Source organism: Heteronotia binoei, chromosome 5 (assembly GCF_032191835.1).
Source record: "Heteronotia binoei isolate CCM8104 ecotype False Entrance Well chromosome 5, APGP_CSIRO_Hbin_v1, whole genome shotgun sequence".
In the NCBI taxonomy this organism is placed as follows: Eukaryota; Metazoa; Chordata; class Lepidosauria; order Squamata; family Gekkonidae; genus Heteronotia; species Heteronotia binoei.
In genome coordinates, this window is record NC_083227.1 from 5937204 (window position 1) to 5963622 (window position 26419).

A 26419-nucleotide genomic window follows, 5' to 3' on the forward strand; every position below is an offset into this window, starting at 1 on the left:
TCCCGGCAAGTAACTGAGATAAATAGTCCATCTCTGCTGTTTCCAGTATTTTCCCCATCAGCTCCAATCTTGTAGGAATTTCCTGAAGTTTCCATTTCTGTGCAAGTAAAATCCTAGCTGCTGTATTAATATGTGCCATTAAGTGTCTTGTATAATCACTAGGATATGTATTCAATAAAATTAGTTCTGGTTTGAATTGAATCTGCATCTTCAAATTCATGCACCATCTTCCAATAGTCTTTTGTCATCTCACAGGTCCACCACATATGGTAAAATGACCCAACATGTTTTGTGCACTTCCAACACTTACTAAACATATTAACATACATCTCAGAAAGTTTCTGGGGAGTTACATACCATCTATAAAACATCTTGTACAAGTTTTCCTTAAAAGCTATTGACTTAAGTTAATTTAATATTAGATTTCCATAGCATCTCCCATTCGTCTAACTTAATATTACGACCTACATTCGTAGCCCACTGGACCGTACGTTGCGATTAGTAATTAATGATCACAAGCATTGCCTGTGATAATCACTGCCAGATATGTAAAAAAACAAGAATTGTTGCCGGAATCTTTTGGTGAGATTCATTGAAAAGAGAGGACTGGACTTTGGGAATATAGAGATTTAGAGAACTGTAGATGGGGTCAGGGGTGGGGAAGGGGAATGTTTCATTGGTGGGGAAAAGGTGCTTTTTGCTCAAATAATTCACAGGCAGAGTCAACCAATATATCTGTATCCCTAGTTCTGCCAAGATTTAGTCTTGCCTGTTATATTTCTGTTAAGCGAATAAAGCTTTCTGTGATTCAGTAATCCTAGAGGCTATCATTGATGACGATTGTGCAGTACTTGGCATAAGAGGACTGTGGTCTGAACTCTCTGCTCACGACCTGAGTTCAATCCCAGCGAAAGCTGGTTCAGGTAGCCGGCTCCAGGTCGATTCAGCTTTCCATCTTTCCGAGGTCGGTCAAAGGAGTCCCCAGCTTGCTGGGGGGGAAGCGTAAAAGATTGGGGAAGGCAATGGCAAACCACCCCGTCAAAAGCCTGCTGTGAAAACGTTGTGAAAGCAACGTCACCCCAGAGTCGGAAGCGACTGGTGCTTGCACGGGGCACCTTTCCTTTCCTTTTCCTGGACCATTCTAGGGGATCTCTCGGTTGTCTTCTGGCCTCTGCTTGACGGTCACCTCTCCAGGACTTTGTTCTGGTTTTGCCTCTGGGAAGCTCCCAAGAGGGAGGTCTTCCACCCTGGCTTTTCCCACCCAGCATTTGAGTGCTCCTGATTCTCCCCTCGGGTCCCAGGGTGGGCTAAATGAGATCTCTGGGACAGGGCAGGACAGGAAGCCTTTCAAAGACAAAGAGGAAAACCCCTGGGGAGGGTCCTTCTCAGAAGGGAACAACCTTTCCAAGGGGGAAATCCAGGTCTAAGGGGGGGAAGTGCATTATGGGGGGGGGTCACCATACCTTCACAGTGGCCTCTGGCAGCCAGCCCCACCTTGGAATCACCAGCTGGGTTTTGCCCCACTGCTAGGGTTGCCACGTCAAATTCAAGAAATGGCTGCAAAGTCCATGGAGCTGGCTGCAAACCTCTCGGGGCCCATCGGCCTCATGGTAGCGGAACTGCCGGAAGCGTCGGCTGCGCGCATCTGAGGTCATGGTGTCCTTAGCCAGGGTCTCTGGCCCAGCCCTTTCCCGGAATTCAACCCCACTCCCAGCTTGGAGGAGAAAGGAGCTTTTCCTTGCTCTCTTGCCAGTCCCAGGTCTTTCTAGATCCTGCTCTTCCATCTCCTGCTCCGTCTGTGGAGTCACTTCCATCTGTGGAAAGATGCCTTCGTTCACTTGTCTCTGAAGAGAGGCTTCTCTCTGGGGAAAAGGAGAGACACAGACAGGAACAAGTCACAAGGAAAATGGAGACTGGAGATACACCACCCAAAATCCCATACGCTCAGGGGACACCTGAGAATTGCCCTGGCCGATCAGAACGAAAGAGTTCCTTGTGGTTTGTAGATCGGGTTTAATATTATTCTGCTGTATCACATGCCAAGGGATTTTAGATGCGCCACCTTGTGTTTTGGGGGGAAGTTAAGAGTCTCTGTTGGCTTTTTAGAGATGTTACAAGCTGAGCCTCTCATTCCTTTGGCTCCGTCTGTCCTGGGGCCTAATTCCTGTGGGAAACCAGAACCACCAGAGGGACTGGTGACCCCTTTACTATCTCAGGCATCTCTTCAAAAGGCCGGAAGTGTTAGGTGAGAACTCTGTCCCAGCACCCATGAAGGGGGGGGGACCCAACTCACCCTGGCAGAAGGACCCTTAGAATAATAGAGTTGGAAGGCACCTCCAGGGTCATCTAGTCCAACCCCCTGCACAATGCAGGAAACTCACAAACACCTCCCCCTAAATTCACAGGATCTTCATTGCTGTCAGATGGCCATCCAGCCTCTGTTGAGAAACCTCCATGGAAGGAGAGCCCACCACCTCTCAAAGAATCATAGAGTTGGAAGGGACCCCTAGGGTCATCTAGTCCAACCCTCTGCACAATGCAGGAAACTCACAAACACCTCTGCCTAAATTCACAGGATCTTCATTGCTGTCAGATGGCCATCTAGCCTCTGTTGAGAAACCTCCAAGGAAGGAGAGCCCACCACCTCCCGAGGAGGAAGCCTGTCCCACTAATGGTCAGGAAGTTCTTTCCCAGAGTCCAGCCTGTATGGGAACCAGCCTAAGCCCAGCCCTTGAACTATCTGGGGGGCTACCAAGTGTGCCAGGAGATATGCCCAACCAAAGTCGCACCGGTGCCTTGCTGGTTTAGGGCAACTGTAAATCTGACCCTGGCACAGACTGGGATTGCCAAAGCAGCCCCTTTAGGCCCTCAAAGCGGCCTCCGTCGTCTGGAGACCACTTGGAATTCTAGGCAATCTCCAGCCCCTCCCTGGACATTGGCAACCCCAAATCAGGGAGATGGGAAGAAGCAGTCAAAATTCCTGGCATTCTGGCCACCCAACCGGCACGAAGGAGCCATCTCATTTCACCCCACCTGGTCTCCTAACCATCAAAAGGCGAGTTTTGGGTTCTTGCTGGCTTCCCCTTTAGCAAGACCTGAAACCACAAGGTCTCCGGGGAGAAAATGGCTGTATGGGGGGGGGGGGAGGACTCTGTGCCCCCTTCCTCATCTGAGGTCCCTCCCTGGCCTCAAATGGGTCCTTGTCAGAGAACCAGTTTGGTGTAGTTGTGCGGACTCTTGTCTAGGAGATCCGGGTTTGATTCCCCACTCCTCCACTTGCACCCGCTGGAATGGCCTTGGGTCAGCCGTACCTCTCTTATCTGGGAGAACCGGGTTTGATTCCCCACTTCTTCACATGCAGCTGCTAGCATGGCCTTAGGTCAGCCATAGCTCTGGCAGAGGTTGTCCTTGAAAGGGCAGCTGCTGTGAGAGCCCTCTCATGTGAACATATGAAGCTGCCTTATACTGAATCAGACCCTTAGTCCATCAAAGTCAGTATTGTCTTCTCAGACTGGCAGCAGCTTCAAGCTGAGGTTTTTCACACCTATTTGCCTGGACCCTTTTTTGGAGATGCCGGGGATTGAACCTGGGACCTTCTACTTTCCAAGCAGATGCTCTACCACTGAGCCACCATCCCTCCCCACCCACCTCTCAGCCCCACCCACCTCACAGGGTGTCTGTTGTGAGGGAGGAAGGGAAAGGAGATTGTGAGCCGTTCTGAGATTCAAAGAGAAGGACAGGATATAAATCCAATATCATCTTCTTCTTGTCAGAATCCCACCCTCCCAAATGTCCAGCACGTTCCCGGGAGTTGCAACCCTCATTGAGAAGGATGATTTCCCATCCCACCCCCGAAAGGTCTTCCCAGAATCCAGATGCTGCAAGGCTTCCCCCCATGCAGCTCAATGGGGCTGCTCGGAAGTAACTCTGCCCCCAGAGGATCCTGTGCTGCCCCCTCCACCCCAGCTCAGAAAAAGGGAGCCCGAAGCTGGTCTCCTCCCCGCCCCCTCCCCACGCTTTGCCTCCCCACCCCCTTGCAAAAAGATGGCGATGAAGATGGTGAGGGGTCTGGAGACCAAGTCCTATGAGGAAAGACTGAAGGAGCTGGAGATGTTTAGCCTGGAGAGGAGGCGGCTGAGAGGTGAGAGGATCACCATCTTCAAGGACTTGAAGGGCTGTCCTATAGAGGATGGTGTGGAATTGTTTTCTGTGGCCCAGGAAGGTAGCACCAGAATCAATAGGTTGAAATTAAATCAAAAGAGTTTCCAGCTCAACATTAGGAAGAAGTTCCTGATTGTTAGAGCGGTTCCTTAGTGGAACAGGCTTCCTCCTTGGGAGGAGGTGGGCTCTCCTTCCTTGGAGTTTTTAAATCAGAGGCTAGGTGGCCATCTGACAGCGATGAAGATCCTGTGAATTTGGGGTAGGTTTCCTGCATTGTGAAGGGGCTTGGACTAGATGACCCTGGAGGTTTCTTCCAATTCTATGATTCTTCGGGAGGAGGTGGGCTCTCCTTCCTTGGAGGTTTTGAAACAGAGGCTAGATGGCCATCTGACAGCAATGAAGATCCTGTAGATTTAGGGGGAGATGGGCTTCGGGTTGAGGTGGGCTCTCCTTCCTTGGAGGTTTTGAAACAGAGGCTAGATGGCCATCTGACAGCGATGAAGATCCTGTAGATTTAGGGGGAGGTGGGCTTCGGGAGGAGGTGAGCTCTCCTTCCTTGGAGGTTTTGAAACAGAGGCTAGATGGCCATCTGACAGCGATGAAGATCCTGTAGATTTAGGGGGAGGTGTTTGTGAGTTTCCTGCATTGTGCAGTGGGTTGGACTAGATGACCCTGGAGGTCCTTTCCAACCCCCCCCCCTTCTGAGCGCCTTTTGCAACCTTGCCCGGCCCCCCTCCCCTCCCCCCCCTGCTGCCCCAGGGACACCGCCCTCCATTTGCAGCTGAGCGGATGCAATCCAGCGGTCGGGGGCAGGGAAGGAACGGGGGGGGGGCAATCGGGGACCAGGATGCCCCTCCCTGGCCGACCCCCCCGCCCCGCTCCGCTCACCTGTCCTCCTCCTCCTGGTGCAGAGGCCGAATCCTGCTCCCAGCCCGGGGAAACGTGGAGGGAGAGGGGCGCTGCAGGACACGGTTCCCCCTCCCAGTTCCTCCCCCCTCCCCTGGAGAAGGCGGGGTTGACCACCCTGGGGTTGAAAGGCCTGCTGGGAAATGTAGTTCCCTGCCCCACACACACACACACACACACACACACACCCTCCAGCCCCAGGAGTGAGAAGAAGGGGAGTGATGGGGGGAAACTTGCTTTCTTCCCTTTTCGGGGGCTTGGGGGGGGGGGAGGTGTCAAATGCAATCATAGAATCGTAGGGTCATCTAGTCCACCCCCCTGCACAATGCAGGAAACTCACAAACACCCCCCCCCCCTAAATCCACAGGATCTTCATTGCTGTCAGATGGCCATGTAGCCTCTGTTGAGAAACCTCCAAGGAAGGAGAGCCCACCACCTCCCGAGGAATCATGGAGTTGGAAGGGACCTCCAGGGTCATCTAGACCAACCCCCTTCACAATGCAGGAAATCCACATATACCTACCCCAAATTCACAGGATCTTAATTGCTGTCAGATGGCCACCTAGCCTCTGTTGAGAAACCTTGAAAGAAGCCCTGTGGTTGCAGCAAAATGCGCAGTATATTGGGGGAGGAGGGGGCATTGGTTTTCACTTTTTGAAAACACCACCAACACCAAAAGCATAAGAGGATCCCCTGCAGCTTGAAGAGACAGACCCCGCTGGGTTTCTGTTGAACAAAGCAGGAGTCAAGTGACACCTTTAAGACCAACCCATTTTTATTGAGAAGGTCAGCTTTCGTGTGCTCTTAAGCACACTTCATCAGAGGAGGAATCCAGCACAGTGAGCAAAGCCATGCACAGCTGAGCAGAGCCACACAGAGCTGGTAGGCAGTGGCCCAGAATGCAACATGGTACAGATTTAAGAACCAAGTCAAATGATCTGGTCGGCAGTGGTTTAGAATGTAAAAGGGTACAATGACGGAATAGTAAAATCAACAAATGGAGCAAACCTTTGATCTGGGTAGCATGAGCATGACATGGGGGGGGGGGCTCATGGGGCCCAGGCCTCCTAGGGTTGCCAATTCCAGGTCAGGAAATTCCTGGAGATTAGGGGGTTGGGCCAGGAAGAGGGCGGGGCTTGGGGACAGAAGAAGCCTCAGTCTGATATCATTCGTTTATTTGTGTCCAGGGGTCATTTTGTCGAAAAAAAAGGTGGTGGAGCTCCTCCAGGGATTGCTATGCAGCTGCACCTACTATTCAATGGACAAGGAGGTGGAACTCTCAGAAGGAAGAGGCGGGACTCTCAGAAAGGTTCAGGAGCTGCGCTCCTATGAGCTCCCACTGCATCTGAGGCCTGTTTCTGTCACTCACAACCTGCCTGGAGAAGGGGGGGGGGAGTGAGGTTAACCCCCCCCCCCTTTCATCTCTCTGGCAAGAAAGATCTTGCAGCAGCACTGAAGGGACTCCCCCCCCCCCCACTTTCCAGCCCGTTGAAAACGCACCCAGGAGGTTTAGAAACATAAGAACATAAGAGAAGCCATGTTGGATCAGGCCAATGGCCCATCCAGTCCAACACTCTGAGTCACATAAGAACATAAGAGAAGCCATGTTGGATCAGGCCAATGGCCCATCCAGTCCAACACTCTGTGTCACAGAAGAACATAAGAGAAGCCAGGCTGGATCAGGCCATTGGCCCATCCAGTCCAACACTCTGTATCACAGAAGAACATAAGAGAAGCCATGTTGGATCAGGCCATTGGCCCATCCAGTCCAACACTCTGTGTCACATAAGAACATAAGAGAAGCCCTGTTGGATCAGGCCAATGGCCCATCCTGTCCAACACTCTGTGTCACACATAAGAACATAAGAGAAGCCATGTTGGATCAGGCCATTGGCCCATCCAGTCCAACACTCTGTGTCACAGAAGAACATAAGAGAAGCCCTGTTGGATCAGGCCAATGGCCCATCCAGTCCAACACTCTGTGTCACAGAAGAACATAAGAGAAGCCATGTTGGATCAGGCCAATGGCCCATCCAGTCCAACACTCTGTGTCACAGAAGAACATAAGAGAAGCCAGGCTGGATCAGGCCATTGGCCCATCCAGTCCAACACTCTGTGTCACATAAGAACATAAGAGAAGCCCTGTTGGATCAGGCCAATGGCCCATCCTGTCCAACACTCTGTGTCACACATAAGAACATAAGAGAAGCCATGTTGGATCAGGCCATTGGCCCATCCAGTCCAACACTCTGTGTCACAGAAGAACATAAGAGAAGCCAGGCTGGATCAGGCCAATGGCCCATCCAGTCCAACACTCTGTATCACAGAAGAACATAAGAGAAGCCATGTTGGATCAGGCCATTGGCCCATCCAGTCCAACACTCTGTGTCACAGAGAAACATAAGAGAAGCCAGGCTGGATCAGGCCAAAGGCCCATCCAGTCCAACACTTTGTGTCATATAAGAACATAAGAGAAGCCCTGTTGGATCAGGCCAATGTCCCATCCTGTCCAACACTCTGTGTCACACATAAGAACATAAGAGAAGCCTTGTTGGATCAGGCCAATGGCCCATCCAGTCCAACACTCTGTGTCACAGAAGAACATAAGAGAAGCCAGGCTGGATCAGGCCAATGGCCCATCCAGTGCAACACTCTGTATCACAGAAGAACATAAGAGAAGCCATGTTGGATCAGGCCAATGGCCCATCCAGGCCAACACTCTGTGTCACATAAGAACATAAGAGAAGCCATGTTGGATCAAGCCAATGGCCCATCCAGTCTAACACTCTGTGTCACACAGTGGCCAATATATGTGTGTGTGTACATACACACACACACATATACATACATACACACTCATACACACACACATGTATATACTATTATACTGTGGCTAATAGCCACTGATGGACCTCTGCTCCATGTGTTTATCCAACCGCCTCTTGAAGCTGGCTATGCTTGTAGCCGCCGCCACCTCCTGTGGCAGTGAATTCCACATGTTAATCACCCTTTGGGTGAAGAAGGACTTCCTTTTATCCGTTCTAACGTGACTGCTCAGCAATTTCATTGAATGCCCATGAGTTCTTGTATTGTGAGAAAGGGAGAAAACTACTTTTCTCTACTTCCTCCATCCCTTGCATAATCTTGTAAACCTCTATCATGTTTTGCTACTTGCCAACTCTCCCCCCCACCTTCGGAGAAAAAGGCGTTTCTTCCTCACATCATGAACTCATCCAGCGTTGGCCAAGGGTAGCTCTCCTGATGTTTTCAGCCTACAACTCCCATCAGCCCCAGCCAACATGGCCAATGGCTGCGGCTGATGGGAGTTGTAGGCAAAAAACATCTGGACAGGTACCCTTGGCCACCTCTGGACTCATCCACTTTGAGTCTCCAGGAGAAAACTGGTACAGAAACAATAAAGGAGAAACCGTTGATGAAGAAAACAAACACGGAGGGGCTCACCATCAGTGGAAGAGGGAAGAAAGCAAGTTTCCCCCCAACCCTCCCCTTCTTCTCCCTCCTGGGACTTTAGGGGGGGGTAGGGGACTACATTTCCCAGCAGGCCTTGCAATCCCCAGGGCGGTCCACCCCGCCTCCTCCAGGGGTCAGGGAGGGAAAGGGGAGGGGTCCTGCAGCACTTCCCTTTCCCCGGCTGCTGGGGGCAGGATCAGGCCTTTGCACCTGTGCAGGAGGAGGACAGGTGAGCAGAGCGGAGGATTCTGGCAAGACAGGGGAGGGGAGGGGAGGGGTCTGATCCCTTGTGGCTGCCCTCGCGGGGGAGGGGGGGCAGCTCTTGATTTTTTTGCAAGCTGCTGCTGGAGAAACCCTCCCCCCATCGTCTCCCCACCCCCCACCCCCGCTGCATTTTTGCACCAGAATCCAAGTCCACTTTCTGCAAACCAGGGGGGGCGGGAGATCTGCAGAGCTGGCGGCCGGGGAGCGGGGTGGGGTCGGCCGGGGAGGTGCATTCTGGTCCCCCAGTGCCCCCCCCCCGTTCCTTCCCCGCCCCCTCCGCTCTCAGCCCCCCAACACTGGACTGGATCGGGTGAGCTGCAAATGCTTTTGGGGAGGAAGGGGGAGGAGCAAGGCTGCAAAAGTTGCTGGGGGGGGGGTTGGCTTTGAGCTGGTGGGGGGGCTAAGAACATAAGATAGATCCAAACAAAGCAGGAGTCAAGAGACACCTTGAAGACCAACCCATTTTTATTTAGAACGTCAGCTTCCGGGTGCTCTTAAGCACGCTTCATCGGACGAGGAATCCAGCACAACGAGCAAAGCCATGCATAGCTGGTAGGCAGTGGCCAAAGAATGCAACATGGTACAGATGTAAGAAACCAATGACAGTGAAGTAAAATTATCTGGTAGGCAGTGGTTTAGAATGCAAAAAACCAGAGAGCCGGTTTGGTGTAGTGGTTAAGTGTGCGGACTCTTTTCTGGGAGAACTGGGTTTGATTCCCCACTCCTCCACTTGCACCTGCTAGCATGGCCTTGGGTCAGCCGTAGCTCTGGCAGAGGTTGTCCTTGAAAGGGCAGCTGCTGTGAGAGCCCTCTCCAGCCCCACCCACCTCACAGGGTGTCTGTTGTGGGGGAGGAAGATAAAGGAGATTGTGAGCCGCTCTGAGACTCTTCGGAGTGGAGGGCGGGATATAAATCCAATATCTTCATCTACCTCACAGGGTGTCTGTTGTGGGGAAGGAAGGCAAAGGAGATTGTGAGCCGCTCTGAGACTCTTCTGAGTGGAGGGTGGGATATAAATCCAATATCATCATCATCATCATCTTCTTCTTCTTCAAAACAGTACAATGACAGAATAGTAACCTTAACAAATGGAGCAAACCTTTGATCTGAGTAGCAGGAGCACGCGAAAGCAACAAACAGCAGTGTGGAGTAAAATTAATAAACTGAGCAAACCTTTGATCTGAGTAGTATGAGCATTGGAAAGCAACAAAACAGCAGTATGCAGTAAAATTAACAAATTGAGCAAACCTTGGATCTAAGTAGCAGGAGCATGGGAAAGCAACAAAACAGCAGTATGCAGTAAAATTAACAAACAGAGCAAACATTTGATCTGAGTAGCAGGAGCACACGAAAGCAACAAAACAGCAGTATGTCAAAATGTGAGATTGTCAATGACAATGGGAGATGGATTCAATATACGTCATGGGATAAGCAACCAAAGCCCCTGTTTGAGTGTGTCAATACAGCTAAAAGAGAAATACATGGGATAGTGATGTTCTTATCCATCTAATTTACTTTTTAACATGTAAACATCATTCTAGTTTGCTATAGGAAAAAGGAATACAATAAAATATAGTGAAAATGTATGTATGGCTTTGTATAGCTCTGCTCAGCTCTGTATGGCTCTGCTCACTGTGCTGGATTCCTCGTCTGATGAAGCGTGCTTAAGAGCACACGAAAGCTGACGTTCTAAATAAAAATTGGTTGGTCTTAAAGGTGCCACTTCACTCCTGCTTTGTTCAGCTGCTTCAGTTGATACATCCAAATAGGCAGCTGTGTTGGTCTGAAGTAGTAGAACAAAATAGGAGTCAATTCCACCTTTAAGATGTTTTATTCAGAATGGAAGCTTTTCTGTGCATGCCCTCTTCTTCAGAACATAAGAAGAACATAAGAGAAGCCATGTTGGATCAGGCCAGTGGCCCCTCCAGTCCAACACTCTGTGTCACACAGTGGCCAAAAAAACCCAGGTGCCATCAGGAGGTCCATCAGTGGAGCCAGGACACTTCAGGAAGTCCTAGAAAGAAAGGAAAAACATTGCACATCGTTTTTGTAAAATGGACTAGAGTATTTCTAGATTAATATGTGACTATTACTGCAATTAAACGTTGTTTTTTCAATATTTGTATTAGTAAAAACTCTCGTGGAGTGTTCAGTAGCAATATGGCTTGCTCATAGTCGTGAGCTCTCTCGTTTGACATAACAGGGAGGATTGTGGCTTGAGGAGCGGATGAGTACGAGCCTGCGGCTGTGTTTTGCAAAGCGGACACACAGGGAGAGAACACGGCTGTTCCAAACACGTCCCTGCCCCATCACTCCAAAAGTACATTTCTCAGAGGCAGCTGGAACACAGTGCCAGATTCTCCCTCCTGCACTGGGGTTTGGGTGGGTAGGGGGGAGGGAGAGCATCTTTCAGTTTTTTATAATTTTTATTGATTTTAACTACAAAAAGGAAAAGCAAAAGCAAAGATACATAAAAGGGGGGAAAGGGCATTAACAGAGTGGGGAAAAACAGGGGGAAAAGTACAAATATATCAATTATAATTCTACCTCCAAATAAAATCCAAATAAAATATAATTCTACCTACAAATAAAACCCAGATCATTCTGCCTGCAAGTATAAAGTCCTCCATATATTTTACCTTCTTTCGTTATAGAAAATTTCTACGAAACTGATACGAGCGATATAAAGCTCAACAGTTCTTCTCGAACACAAATAAGTATGTAAAGCCGAAAATTTAAAGCCATCTCAACGCAAAGCTGTCTGATTTAGCTTAACCGTGTTGTAAGCACAAGCTAATGTGTTGGTTTTAACAATGCCCTTGTTAAAATAAGCACATAAAAATCGTATCTTTCTCCTTAGCAAATTAAAAAAGATACGACATAATAATTTGTCTATCTCCGTATAAACAGTTTTTCCAAAGGAGCATATTGGAAACGGAGGGACAGCAATTTTTTTGTCAGGCAAGAGAAGGAAAGAACCCACATCCCCGGGGCACCACAACAGGGAAGAGCGGCAGGGCAGAGTCCCAGCAGGGCTTGTGGGTTTAGGTCTTGCTAAGGGGGATGCCAGCAAGAACACAAAACTCCCCTTTTGGTGGTTAGGAGGCCAGATGGGATCCAGTGGGATGACTCCTTCATGCTGATTGGGTAGCCAGGATTCCAGGGATTTTGACGGCTTCTTCCCATCTCCCCGATGCGTGGTTGCCAATGTCCAGGGAGGGGCTGGAGACCCCCTGGAATTCCCAGTAGTCTGCAGACGACAGAGGCCACTTTGAGGGCCTAAAGGGGCTGCTTTGGCAATCCCAGTCTGTGCCAGGGTCAGATTTACAGTTGCCCTAAACCAGCAGGGCACCGGTGTGGCTTTGGGTGGGCATATCTCCTGGCACACTTGGTACCCCCCAGATTGTTCAAGGGCTGGGCTTAGGCTGGTTCCCAAACAGGCTGGCCTCTGGAAAAGGGTCCTTCGGTCAGAGTGAGTTGGGCCCCCTCACATGGGTGCTGGGACAGAGTTCTCACCTAACACTTCAGGCCGTTTGAAGAGATGCCTGCAATGGTAAAGGGGTCTCCAGTCCCTCTTAGAGATGTGAAGGCCTGGAAAAAAAACGGGAAAAAAAATTGGGGGGGGGAGTCCCCCCCCACCCATTTTTTTCCTGAAGCCTTTTTTGTTTTTCCGAAAAATTGGAAAAATTGAAAAAAAGAAAAAAGAAAGAAAGAAAAATTGACGATGGAACATTTTATTTTAACACGACGAATAAAATATTTTAAGACATGGGGTTCAAATATTTTCCAAATCATTTCTAAAAAATATGTGTGGTATCAGATTATTCTAATTTCTGTGCACTGAGGACAAGCAAGTCCTAGATCACGCCCATTCATTGAAACTTAATCCTACACTCCTTTCTATACACTTCCCCCCTCCTCAATTCTTTTTATGAGAATGGGTTTTTTTATTTTTATTTAATACTGTGGAGAGGAAATGTCTGTTCCATGTAAACTAGTAAACAGTTCAGGAGATTGTTGCTCCATTTGTTACAGTTACAAATAAATATTATTTTAAAGTTAAATTCTGTTTGTAATAATTGTTTGGATACATTATATTTGTAATATGCTGGCTGTGATCATTTCATGCCAAGTAAAATTGTCCACAGTCATATTTTATGTTCCTAAAGTAACAGAATGGCTTTCAGTCTGGAAAAGGAAAAAAGAAGTGCTAATGTTGCGTTTTTTTTCTCAGTTTTTCCGAAAATTTCCGTTTTTTTCCGAGCTTCAAAATTTTCGGAAATTTTACATCTCTTGTCCCTCTCATCTTTTGGGGACTCTGGTTTGCTTTAGGGATAAGGCCCCAAGACAGACGGAGCCAAAGGAATGAGAGGCCCAGCTTATAACATTTTTAAAAAGCCAACAAAAGCACAAGAAGCATTTTTGTTCTGATCCACCTAAGCATATGAAGGTTTATGGGTTTTGGTGGTGAATTGCCATCCTCATTTTTTCTTATGACATGTAACTGCCTGTCTCTCTCCTTCTCTCCAGAGAGAAGCCTCCCTTCAGAGCCAAATTATTAAAGGCAGCTTTTCAGAGACGGAGGTGACTCAGTAGAAGGGGCAGAAGATGGAAGAGCAGGACCCAGAAGGACCTGGGACTGGCAAGAGAGCAAGGAAGAGTCCCCATCCCATCCCACCTGGAAGTGGTGCTGAATTCTGCGAAAGAGCTGTGCCAGAGGTCCTGTCTAAAGACACCATGACCTCAGATGAAAACTGCCAACTCTTCTGGCAGCTCCGCTACCATGAGGCCGATGGGCCCCGAGAGGTTTGCAGCCAGCTCCATGGACTTTGCAGCCAGTGGCTGAAGCCGGAGAGGCACACCAAGAAGCAGATCCTGGACCTGGTGATCCTGGAGCAGTTCCTGACGCTCCTGCCCCAGGAAATGCAGGGCTGGGTGAGAGGATGTGGGCCGGAGACCAGTTCCCAGGCGGTGGCCCTGGCCGAAGGTTTCCTCCTGAGTCAGGCAGAGGAGAAGAGGCAGGCAGAACAGGTGAGAGGGATTCTCTTCAGGTATCTTCCATTCAAGCACCAATATCTGGCCTTATCCTAAAGGCTTCCTGCCGGATGTTTGTACAAGTGTTAAAACACCCAAACGGGAGTTTTTACAGCCTCCTTTGGCACCCTCTTCTTCTAGGGGATTTCTGATCCCTCCAAGTCTCCTGATGGGAAGGGTGCAGAGTCTAGGACTGGGGCAGGATCCGTCCCTTGGTCTCTTTTCCATTCTATCTCTTACCCCCTCCCTTGCTGCTTTTTCAGATGTGGAGACCATCCCTGAAGATAAGACCTGAGGCGGATGGAGCTTCCTTGGAGCAAGGGCAGAGGGCGCAGGCCCAGGAGCGTGCCCAAGATGCCCTTTCCCTTTCCTGTGGTAAAGACACTTTGTGCGTAGATGTGGTTGGACTACCCAGTGAATTTGTTGCATTGGGAGTTCAAGGGGATAGGATTTAAACACTTTTTCATACAGCACAGAGTTACTCTGTGGCAGTCAATGTCCACTAACAGCAGCTCCCCTCAAAAAGGATTAGACAAGTTCAGGGAAGGCAGTTCTTCGCATTAATTGAAATATTCATCTCTCACACTCCTATTATTCAACCAGGCGAAAAAAGGGAGACGCTACCTTCTAGGGCAGAAGAGCTCTCAAAAACGTTTTTGGAGGGCCAATAGGAACATAAGAACATCCCGTCAGCTTGATGTCCACACCTGGAAAAGTTTTAGAACAACTCATCAAACAGTCGGTCCTGGAACATTTAGAAAGAATGGATGTGATTACTAAGAGCCAGCATGGTTTTCTCAAGAACAAGTCATGTCAGACTAACCTGATCTCTTTTTTTGAGAAAGTGACTACCTTGCTGGATCAGGGGAATGCTGTATACATCATTTATATTGATTTCAGTAATGCTTTTTGTCAAGTCTCCAAATTCAATAACGAGTCGTTGTTGAAACAAAATTACGAGTTTATTGATAAGGTAGTGCTTGAAAGGATTCAGATTGAAAGACTAAAGATCATGTAGTACAATGCCATCATATAAGGTACACTTCAGAGGGATTCCTAAGGGAGGGGCACTATGGAGGGCACATTCACACATTGATGTTACCATTTCGTTCTCAGACTGGTTTTGGCCTTGAGCGCTTCTGGCTCAGCCTCCCCCTGATCTTGGGCCTGAGAAGGCACAGATTATAGCTTCCCATATTCGCATTTCAAAGCAAGGCTACATAACAAAGGAGGCGGGTAAGGGAGAGGTTAGCTAGCAGCATTGGCATACAGAATGGCTTTACCCAGAAGGCTCTCTGCCAGAGCCACAGTACAGTACAGACTTGACCAAAGATTTACAGAGACTTGACACTTTTGATAAAGTTCCACATACTATCCTTGTTGACAAGATGGTAAAATGTGGTTTGGATCCTGTTACCATTAGGTGGATCTGTAACTGGTTGACGGATCGCACCCAAAGAGTGCTTGTGAATGGTTCCTCATCCTCTTGGAGAGGAGTGACAAGCGGAGTGCCTCAAGGATCTGCCCTGGGACCTGTTTTGTTCAACATCTTTATCAATAATAATAATAATAAATTTATTCTTATATCCCGCCCTCCCCCGCCAAAGGCGGGCTCAGGGCGACTCACAGGCATGGAGTTCCATGGTTCAATAAAACAATACAATACAACAACAATTTTAAATAATCAGTGACGTAATAAATAAGTTAGTTAAAATAGACATAATAAAATAAGTTAGTTATCAATGATTTGGATGAAGGAATAGAGGGAATGCTTATTAAATTTGCAGATGATACTAAATTGGGAGGGGTTGCAAACACAGAAGAAGACAGAAACAGGATACAGGATGACCTTGACAAGCTGGAAAACTGGGCTAAAATCAATTAAATGAATTTTAACAGGGATAAATGTAAAGTTCTGCGTTTAGGTAGGAAAAATCCAATGCATGGTTATAGCATGGGGGAGACTTGTCTTAGCAGTAGTATGTGCGATAAGGATCTAGGGGTCTTAGTGGATCATACGCTGAACATGAGTCAACAGTGTGATGCGGTGGCTAAAAAAAGGCAAATGCAATTTTGGGCTATATCAACAGAAATATAGTGTCCAGATCACGTGATGTGATGGTATTGCTTTACTCTGCTCTGGTAAGACCTCACCTGGAGTATTGTGTTCCGGTTTGGGTACCACATTTTAAGAAGGATATAGACAAGCTGGAACGGGTCCTGAGGAGGGCGACAAAGATGGTGAGGGGTCTGGAGACCAAGTCCTATGAGGAAAGGTTGAAGGAGCTGGGGATGTTTAGCCTGGAGAGGAGGCGGCTGAGAGGTGATAGGATCATCGTCTTCAAGTACTTGAAGTGTTGTCATATAGAGGATGGTGTGGAATTGTTTTCTGTGGCCCCGGAAGGTAGGACCAGAACCAGTGGGTTGAAATTAAATCAAAAGAGTTTCTGGCTCAACATTAGGAAGAACTTCCTGACCGTTAGAATGATTCCTCAGTGGAACAGGCTTCCTTGGGCTCTCCTTCCTTGGAGGTTTTTGAACAGAGGCTAGATGGCCATCTGACAGCAATGACGATCCTGTGAATTTCATGTGCAGGGGGTTGGACTAGATGACCCTAGAGGTCCCTTCCAGCTCTGTGATTCTATGATTCTAACATAAGAACATAAGAGAAGCAATGCTGGATCAGGCCAGTGGCCCATCCAAAGCCCTTTGCCACACAGTTGCCAAAAAACCCAGGTGCCATCAGGAGGTGATGGGGGAATTTGGCTTCTGTACCTGTGCTTACGGGGGCATCTGGTGGGCCAGTGAGGAGAACAGGATGCCAGAGAGGGATGGAGGGTTTGGACTGGCACCCCCCAGGAGCTGTTCTCTCAAGAGCGGTTTGTGTCACGGCTCTCTCAGCCTCTCCTATCTCACAGGATGTCTGTTGCGGTGAGAGGAAGGGAAAGGGATTGTAAAATGTTCTGAGACCCTAAGTGAAGGGTGTGGTATAAATCCAGTCTCCTCTTCTTCTTTCCTCGAGGCTCCAGATGTCCTCAAGTCACTTGTGGGCCAGTGTGACACAGATATTTCAGGCCACATCATTTCCATCACCTCTCTCCCCTCCCCGCCTGACCTAGGTTTCACAGAAGTCTGAAATAAGTCAACAGCCTTTGTAATCCCGGAGGCTTACAGGTCCCAGAATTTAGTAAAAAAGGATTCAAAAAAATGTCGCAAAAGCTTTTGAGAAACACAGCTCTTTGGTGTAGAGCCAGTTTGGTGTAGTGGTTAAGTGTGCGGACTCTTATCTGGGAGAACCGGGTTTGATTCCCCACTCCTCCACTTGCACCTGCTGGAATGGCCTTGGGTCAGCCATAGCTCTGGCAGAGGTTGTCCTTGAAAGGGCAGCTGCTGTGAGAGCCCTCTCCAGCCCCACCCACCTCACAGGGTGTCTGTTGTGGGGGAGGAAGGTAAAAGGAGATTGTAAGCCGCTCTGAGACTCTTCGGAGTGGAGGGCGGGATATAAATCCAATATCTTCTTCTTCTTCTTTTCTTCATTAAAACTTAGATGAGTGTACAGAGGGCCAGGTTTCACATCTCTGGGAAGGGGGGTGCGTGAAGCAAGGTACAAACAAACAAGAAAGTGCCCTCCTTTCCTCCTTTGTCTCACAGGCAGTGGAGAGATGCTATTGAGTCACCATCTTTTCAGAGGTGTGGAAACGGCTGCTGCAGCTCCAGCCCAGGTAGGTGATCAGAGGGCACAGCCTGGGTACCTCCTCCTTTCTCAGGAGGGGTTTTGCTTCTTCAGTTTCTAGAAGGTTTCCAGGCAAGAGAGGGTCTGCATGCCACTCCCTTTACCCATCCCAAGCTTTACATCCTGTACCTTCCCAGATGACTCCCTTCCAGTGGGCCATCTTGGTATAGTGGAGAGCCAGTTTGGTGTAGTGGTTAAGTGCGCGGACTCTTATCTGGGAGAACCGGGTTTGATTCCCCACTCCTCCATTTGCACCTCCTGGAATGGCCTTGGGTCAGCCATAGCTCTGGCAGAGGTTGTCCTTGAAAGAGCAGCTGCGGTGAGAGCCCTCTCAGCCCCACCGACCTTACAGGGTGTCTGTTGTGGGGGAGGAAGGGAAAGGAGATTGTAGGCCGCTCTGAGCCTCTGTCCTTGAAAGGGCAGCTGCTGTGAGACCCCGCTCAGCCCCACCCACCTCACAGGGTGTCTGTTGTTGGGGAGGAAGGGAAAGGAGATTGTAGGCCGCTCTGAGCCTCTGTCCTTGAAAGGGCAGCTGCTGTGAGAGCCCCCTCCAGCCCCACCGACCTCACAGGGTGTCTGTTGTGGGGGAGGAAGGGAAAGGAGATTGTAGGCCGCTCTGAGCCTCTGTCCTTGAAAGGGCAGCTGCTGTGAGACCCCGCTCAGCCCCACCCACCTCACAGGGTGTCTGTTGTTGGGGAGGAAGGGAAAGGAGATTGTAGGCCGCTCTGAGCCTCTGTCCTTGAAAGGGCAGCTGCTGTGAGAGCCCCCTCCAGCCCCACCGACCTCACAGGGTGTCTGTTGTGGGGGAGAAAGGGAAAGGAGATTGTAGGCCACTCTGAGACTATTCGGAGTGGAGGGCAGGATATAAATGCAATATCTTCTTCAATATCTTTGCCTGGAATGTCCTCTGAGGGAATCTTGTTTTTTTTCCAGGGTCCCTTTTCCTTGGAAGAGGTGTCCGTCTCTTTCACGGAGGCAGAGTGGGATCTGCTGGATCCGGACCAAAGAGCTCTGTACAGGGAAGTCATGCTGGAGAACTATGGGAATTTGGCCTCTCTGGGTAAGTTTCTTTTATAGGTGCCAAAGGTGTGAATTCCGCCATTGTAATGAGGCATGAATCAAACATTGAACAGCAACATCCGGTTTTGTCTCCTGTCCCGCTAGTTGCCTAGAGGCTACTATGGCCAGTGTTGTGGCCATCACCCAAGCTAGAGAAGGGATCCTGGACTGAGGTAAAGGTGGGATGAGAGGCCCTCAGAAAGACTCCAGAAGGGGCCGGATCTTCAGTTCTCTGTTGCCAGACTTTTCAACACTGCTTTCCCCTGGATGGGATTATGAAGATCTGCTCTGACTGTGATCCGGCAACGATCCGTCCCCCTTTCACTTGTTGGGATTCTGTGCTTTGATTTGGACCTTTTATTTTTTTATACTAGTAATAAGGCCCGTTGTGGGGAGAAATACAGAGGGTGCTAAAATCTGCTGTGAGCGCTGTGGCCTTGGGGAGGGGGCTGTGGGGGAGGGAAAGATAGAGGGATGCAAGGTATGTTGGGAAGGCAGCTGATGGGAAGGGACATGGAGAAAGGGGGGAAATATAGGGTAGGTTATTCTAACCCACCCCCACACCCCCCAAAAAAGCCAGAATGATAAGAGGACCTGTTGCAGGAAAAAATGTTACCTGGGCGTGAACTGGCAGACACTGACCAAGAGAGAGATCTTGGGGTCGTGGTAGATAACTCACTGAAAATGTCAAGACAGTGTGTGTTTGCAATTAAAAAGGCCAACGCCATGCTGGGAATTCTTAGGAAGGGAATTGATAACAAATCAGCCAGTATCATAATGCCCCTGTATAAATTGATGGTGCGGTCTCATTTGGAATACTGTATACAATTCTGGTCACCGCACCTCAAAATGGTATTATAGCATTGGAAAAAGTGCAGAAAAGGGCAACTAGAATGATTAAAGGTTTAGAACACTTTCCCTATGAAGAAAGGTTAAAACGCTTGGGGCTCTTTAGCTTGGAGAAACGTTGACATGATAGGGTGACATGATAGAGCTTTACAAGATTATGCATGGGATGGAGAAAGCAGAGAAAGAAGTCCTTTTCTCCCTTTCTCACAATACAAGAACTCGTGGGCATTCAATAAAATTGCTGAGCAGTCAGGTTAAAATGGATAAAAGGAAGTACTTCTTCACCCAAAGGGTGATTAACATGTGGAATTCACTGCCACAGGAGGTGGTGGTGGCTACAAGCATAGCCAGCTTTAAGAGGAGATTGGATAAAAATATGGAGCAGAGGTTCATCAGTGGCTGTTAGCCACAGTATATATATATGTGTGTGTGTGTGTGTGTGTGTCTATGTATTTGTGTAATTTCACCGTTATTACATTATTGTATTGCAATATAGTCTTAGTAATTGTTGGGCACTACAATCATTCGTGGTTGTGTGTTTATTCAATCCCCAGGTGGGGGCAGGGGATCCCCCAGTTTGGAGACCCCCTCCATGCTTCAGGGTCATCCAAAAGGAGGTGGAGGAGAAATGTCTGCTGGGCACTCCATTGTTCCCTATGGAGACCAATTCCCATTGCGTATAATGGAGAATTGATGAACGGGTATCCGGGGCTCTGCAGGGTCTGTTTTTTGAGTAGAGGCACCAAACGTGCAGCATAGTATCCGATACCTCTCCTGAAAACACCTTCCAAGTTTCAAAAAGATTGGACCAGGGGGTCCAATTCTGTGAGCTATAAAAGAAGCTGCCCCTATCCTTCATTATTTCCAATGGGGGGAAGGCATTTAAAAGGTGTGCACTCCCTTTAAATGTGAATAGCCAGAACTCCCTTTGGAGTTCAGTTATGCTCATCACACCCTTGCTTCTGGCTCCACCCCAACGTCTCCTGGCTCCACCCCCAAAGTTCCCAGATATTTCTTAAATTGGCCCTAGCAACCCTAATAAGCGTAGAGGTAACACAAAAGGTGCTAAGTTGGAGCAGGAACGTTGGAAAGATTAGCCATTAGTTGCTAGCCAGAGATAGAAGGCATAAGCAATACTTTACCTATGAACCTATTGTTTTACCCATTCCATTGCTGGGTGCGGGGGAAAGACAGGGGTTTGCCTGGAGGATGCCTGTGTTGTAACCTTATGCAGTTAGACAAGCCCCCGGGCAAGTTCTCTGGTCTTTGCAGAGAGTGTCTTCACTTGGCCTGTTTCTGAGAAGGAACTTCCCGTTCAGCTCAGGAAATGGGGACCCCACTGCCTGTTGGGCTGCTCCCATAAGTTTGGCAGCACCTCCTGGTTACAGCCCTTACCTGCTCATCCAGGTTCTAATGCTGTGTCTCATTTTGTTCCAGCAAAGGTTGATCAGACAAATGAAGAGGGTGAAGAACTTCATCCACATTTGCCAGATAAAGTTATTAATAAAGACTTGAAAGGAAATGTCAGGAATCAAGGCAGACCCAAGAGAAAGAAAGATAGCCGTTTGGTTGAGAAGAGAAATGGAAGAAAGCGTAATGTACATTTCCCCAATATAACGGAGATGAGTGAATACATTCACTTCAGATATAAACCACAGATTCTTGTGAACCAAAGAATACAAAGAGGAAAGGAATTTGTTGCATGCTCAGAGTGTGGAAAGAGATTCAGTCACAGTTCCCAACTTCAGCGGCACCAGAGAACTCACACAGGGGAGAAACCTTTTGAATGCTCAGAATGTGGAAAGAGATTCAGTCGCAGTGGCAGCCTTCAACTGCATCAGAGAACCCACACAGGAGAGAAACCTTTTGAATGCTCAGAGTGTGGAAAGAGATTCAGTCACAGTTCCCAACTTCAGCGGCACCAGAGAACTCACACAGGGGAGAAAGCTTTTGAATGCTCAGAGTGTGGAAAGAGATTCAGAGAGAGTGGCACTCTTAAACGCCATCAGACAACCCACACAGGGGAGAAACCTTTTGCATGCTCAGAATGTGGAAAGAGATTCAGTCGCAGTGGCAGCCTTCAACTGCATCAGAGAACCCACACAGGAGAGAAACCTTTTGAATGCTCAGAGTGTGGAAAGAGATTCAGTGACAGGAGATGTCTTCAACCGCACCAGGGAACCCACACAGGAGAGAAACCTTTTGAATGCTCAGAGTGTGGAAAGAGATTCAGTGACAGGAGATGTCTTCAACTGCACCTGAGAATTCACACAGGGGAGAAATCTTTTGAATGCAGAGAGTGTGGAAAGAGATTCAGTCAGTGTAGCAAACTTAAAATGCATCAGAGAACTCACACAGGGGAGAAGCCTTTTGAATGCTTCGAGTGTGGAAAGAGATTCACTCTGAGTAGCAGTCTTCAACTGCATCAGAGAACTCACACAGGGGAGAAACCTTTTGAATGTGGAGAGTGTGGAAAGCGATTCAGTCACCGTAGCAATCTTCAACAGCATCAGAGAACCCACACAGGGAAGACACCTTTTGAATGCTCAGAGTGTGGAAAGAGATTCAGTGACAGGAGAGGTCTTAAACGGCATCAGAGAACCCACACAGGGGAGAAACCTTTTGAATGCTCAGAATGTGGAAAGAGATTCAGTCTCAGTTCCCATCTTCTGCAGCACCAGAGAACTCACACAGGGGAGAAACCTTTTGAATGCTCAGAGTGTGGAAAGAGATTCAGCAGGAATGGCAATCTTCAAGAGCATCAGAGAACCCACACAGGGGAGAAACCTTTTGAATGTGGAGAGTGTGGAAAGCGATTCAGTCACCGTAGCAATCTTCAACAGCATCAGAGAACCCACACAGGGAAGACACCTTTTGAATGCTCAGAGGGATTACAGGTCCTTGTGCAAGGTTCTTTTTAATTGCATGTAAAATTCACATTGTTACATTATGTTCCAAAGCCAAATTTTTATTGCTATTTTATATACCTTATTTCCTACTGTTATCTTACGCAATATTTGATTATTTTGAAAATATTTTAGCTTTGTTTTTTAGCTTTTGTAAACTCTTTCTGATTTGTGCTGGTCGTCGACCGTATCAAAATTGAACGAATGATGCTCAGAGTATGGAAAGAGATTCAGTCAGAGTGGCACTCTTTAACATCATCATTGAACCCACACAGGGGAGAAAACTTTTGCATGCTCAGAGTGTGGAAAGATATTAAGTCAGAGTGGCACTCTTCAACGGCACCAGAGAATCCACACAGGAGAGAAACCTTTTGAATGCTTTTGACCTTTAAGTTTTGGCTGCGCCTTTTATTTAATTCTGATCAGAATTCTTTCACCTTTTTGATGCCGATGGACCATCATGCATCCAAATGGTTGACCCTGATCCAAAAGAAAATCATATCCATAGGAATTTCCTTGGATGCATTTTATCTATCCTCTGCTTCTGAGGTATTTCAATCCATCAAACGTAGACTACTAGATATCCAGTTGCAACGTCTTACCGAGGCAGCTTGGAAAACTTGCTCCCTAAGCTATCTGGGTTTATCCCAGATTCCTGGGCTTTTAGCTCCCTATTTCCTCCTTTTAACTGATCCTCACCAAAGAAGAGCATTCATGCTGGCTAGATTTAATGCATTACCATCGGCCATCCTTTTCGGAAGATACCACAGAATCCCCCGCAATCTTAAGACGATGCCCTTGTAGTCAAGGAGTCATCGAAACTGTCCCTCATGTTCTTTTGGACTGCCCTTTTTATAGCAGTCCACGTGCAAGATATCTAGATGCACTGCTTTCTGACCATCAAGACCATTCTGACAATGCCAAGGTTCGTTTTTTACTCCACAGGAAACACAACTTTGTCACCACTCATGTTGCTTGCTTTTTACAGGTTGCGATCCAAATCAGAGAGGCTTTGACTCATGCATAGCCTACTGCTATTTTATGTCATTTAACTTTTGTTGGTTTTTAAAGGTTTTATTATATTCTATAGTGTCACTGTTGGTTTTAAAGTATACTGTATTCTTGTATTAATGCCAGTAAAGGTCTATGGTATTACAATAGGACAACAATAGGAGTCCTTAGAGTGTGCAAAGGGATGAAGTTGGAGTAGCACTTTTTGAAAAGAGCTAGGAATTGACGGAAGGAGAAACCATGTAACCCCTTAGCCCAGGAAAAGTCACAAGAAAAACACACGCACATACCACATAAAGCATCGAAATGATATAACTTCTTGTATAAAACTTTAATTTGTGGGAAATCTTATCCCAGCCAAGAGGAAACGTTACAGTTGGCCAGACTACAGAAGGAGCTTTATCTGTGTCTGAAGCCCTCACGGAGATCCCACAAGGGAGAAAGCAAAGGTGAAGTAGATCTGCAAACTCTGCCAGCTGAAGTAGATCCAAGATCTGTCTCCTTTAGCAGAGAGGATTCCGCACAAGGGAGTGTTATACGTTTAAATGGCCTAAATTTGTTTTAACTTTTCATTGTGAGGCCTCACTCTAGGCCTTCTCTGCTTCAAGAGGTTGAAACATTTGTCTCTGTGCTGAGACAGGAACACAGGAAAGAAGTGCTGTTTCAGGAAGACCTTTCACATTGCCAGAATTAACAGCTGGATGCAGGTGAGACGGATCTTCTCCGGTACAATCTTGATCGTTGGGCTAAGGAACTTTGTCTAGGGTCCAGGAACTTTTAGTAAGACTTTGAAATACGAACGTTGTGATTAATAATAATAAGTTTTATTAGATTTCCAGAAAGAAAAAGGGGGAAGTGGAAATAGAAAAGCACTATGAACATAGTCCATTCTGCACGTCAATACGTCATTAAAATAAAATATTTTTACAATATTGTTACACGCTTAACATTGTATCTTCCTAATCTATCTAAAATATTATAAGGATTGTAAGTCTTCGTTTAAACTATCTGCTTTGGATTGTATTTCTAATATATATAGTAGAAAATAGAAATAAAAGTTCACACCAGTAGATCTTAAGTATCTAACCACACATGTAACTTCTCCCAATATTTTCTTGCTTCTTCCTTGGATTTCCCGGCAAGTAACTGAGATAAATAGTCCATCTCTGCTGTTTCCAGTATTTTCCCCATCAGCTCCAATCTTGTAGGAATTTCCTGAAGTTTCCATTTCTGTGCAAGTAAAATCCTAGCTGCTGTATTAATATGTGCCATTAAGTGTCTTGTATAATCACTAGGATATGTATTCAATAAAATTAGTTCTGGTTTGAATTGAATCTGCATCTTCAAATTCATGCACCATCTTCCAATAGTCTTTTGTCATCTCACAGGTCCACCACATATGGTAAAACGACCCAACATGTTTTGTGCACTTCCAACACTTACTAGACATATTAACATACATCTCAGAAAGTTTCTGGGGAGTTACATACCATCTATAAAACATCTTGTACAAGTTTTCCTTAAAAGCTATTGACTTAAGTTAATTTAATATTAGATTTCCATAGCATCTCCCATTCGTCTAACTTAATATTACGACCTACATTCGTAGCCCACTGGACCGTACGTTGCGATTAGTAATTAATGATCACAAGCATTGCCTGTGATAATCACTGCCAGATATGTAAAAAAACAAGAATTGTTGCCGGAATCTTTTGGTGAGATTCATTGAAAAGAGAGGACTGGACTTTGGGAATATAGAGATTTAGAGAACTGTAGATGGGGTCAGAGGTGGGGAAGGGGAATGTTTCATTGGTGGGGAAAAGGTGCTTTTTGCTCAAATAATTCACAGGCAGAGTCAACCAATATATCTGTATCCCTAGTTCTGCCAAGATTGAGTCTTGCCTGTTATATTTCTGTTAAGCGAATAAAGCTTTCTGTGATTCAGTAATCCTAGAGGCTATCATTGATGACGATTGTGCAGTACTTGGCATAAGAGGACTGTGGTCTGAACTCTCTGCTCACGACCTGAGTTCAATCCCAGCGAAAGCTGGTTCAGGTAGCCGGCTCCAGGTCGATTCAGCTTTCCATCTTTCCGAGGTCGGTCAAAGGAGTCCCCAGCTTGCTGGGGGGGAAGCGTAAAAGATTGGGGAAGGCAATGGCAAACCACCCCGTCAAAAGCCTGCTGTGAAAACGTTGTGAAAGCAACGTCACCCCAGAGTCGGAAGCGACTGGTGCTTGCACGGGGCACCTTTCCTTTCCTTTTCCTGGACCATTCTAGGGGATCTCTCGGTTGTCTTCTGGCCTCTGCTTGACGGTCACCTCTCCAGGACTTTGTTCTGGTTTTGCCTCTGGGAAGCTCCCAAGAGGGAGGTCTTCCACCCTGGCTTTTCCCACCCAGCATTTGAGTGCTCCTGATTCTCCCCTCGGGTCCCAGGGTGGGCTAAATGAGATCTCTGGGACAGGGCAGGACAGGAAGCCTTTCAAAGACAAAGAGGAAAACTCCTGGGGAGGGTCCTTCTCAGAAGGGAACAACCTTTCCGAGGGGGAAATCCAGGTCTAAGGGGGGGAAGTGCATTATGGGGGGGGGTCACCATACCTTCACAGTGGCCTCTGGCAGCCAGCCCCACCTTGGAATCATCAGCTGGGTTTTGCCCCACTGCTAGGGTTGCCACGTCCAATTCAAGAAATATATGGGGACTTTGGGGGTGGAGTCAGGAGACTTGGGGGGTGGAATCAGGAGACATGGGGGCGGAGCCAGAAGCAAGGGTGTGACAAGCATCATTGAACTCCAAGGGAGTTCTGGCCATCACATTTAAAGGGACCGCACACCTTTTTAAATGTCTTCCTTCCACAGGAATAATGAAGGATAGGGTCAGCTTCTTTTGGGGCTCATAGTATTGGACCCCCCGGTCCAATCGTTTTGAAACTTGGGAGGTACTTTGGGGAGAGGCACTAGATACTATACTGAAAATGTGGTGCCTCTACCTCAAAAAACAGCTCCCCCAGAGCCCCTGAAACCTCCAGA

At 47.6% G+C, this 26419-nt stretch overlaps 2 protein-coding genes across 2 annotated transcripts in view; one reads left to right on the forward strand and one right to left on the reverse strand.

Moving 5' to 3' along the window:
• The window catches only part of LOC132571595 (zinc finger protein OZF-like), a 388663-nt gene that overhangs the window by 177145 nt on the left and 185099 nt on the right, over nucleotides 1-26419 (reverse strand). The gene's annotated exons all lie outside the window — the stretch shown is intronic.
• Nucleotides 1-26419, forward strand: part of LOC132570913 (zinc finger protein 208-like) — a gene marked incomplete at its 3' end in the record, with an annotated part of 122372 nt that overhangs the window by 28450 nt on the left and 67503 nt on the right. Inside the window, 2 exon segments of the mRNA XM_060237550.1 lie at nucleotides 21190-21692; nucleotides 21774-22198. Coding sequence (XP_060093533.1) covers nucleotides 21190-21692; nucleotides 21774-22198 — 928 coding nt within the window.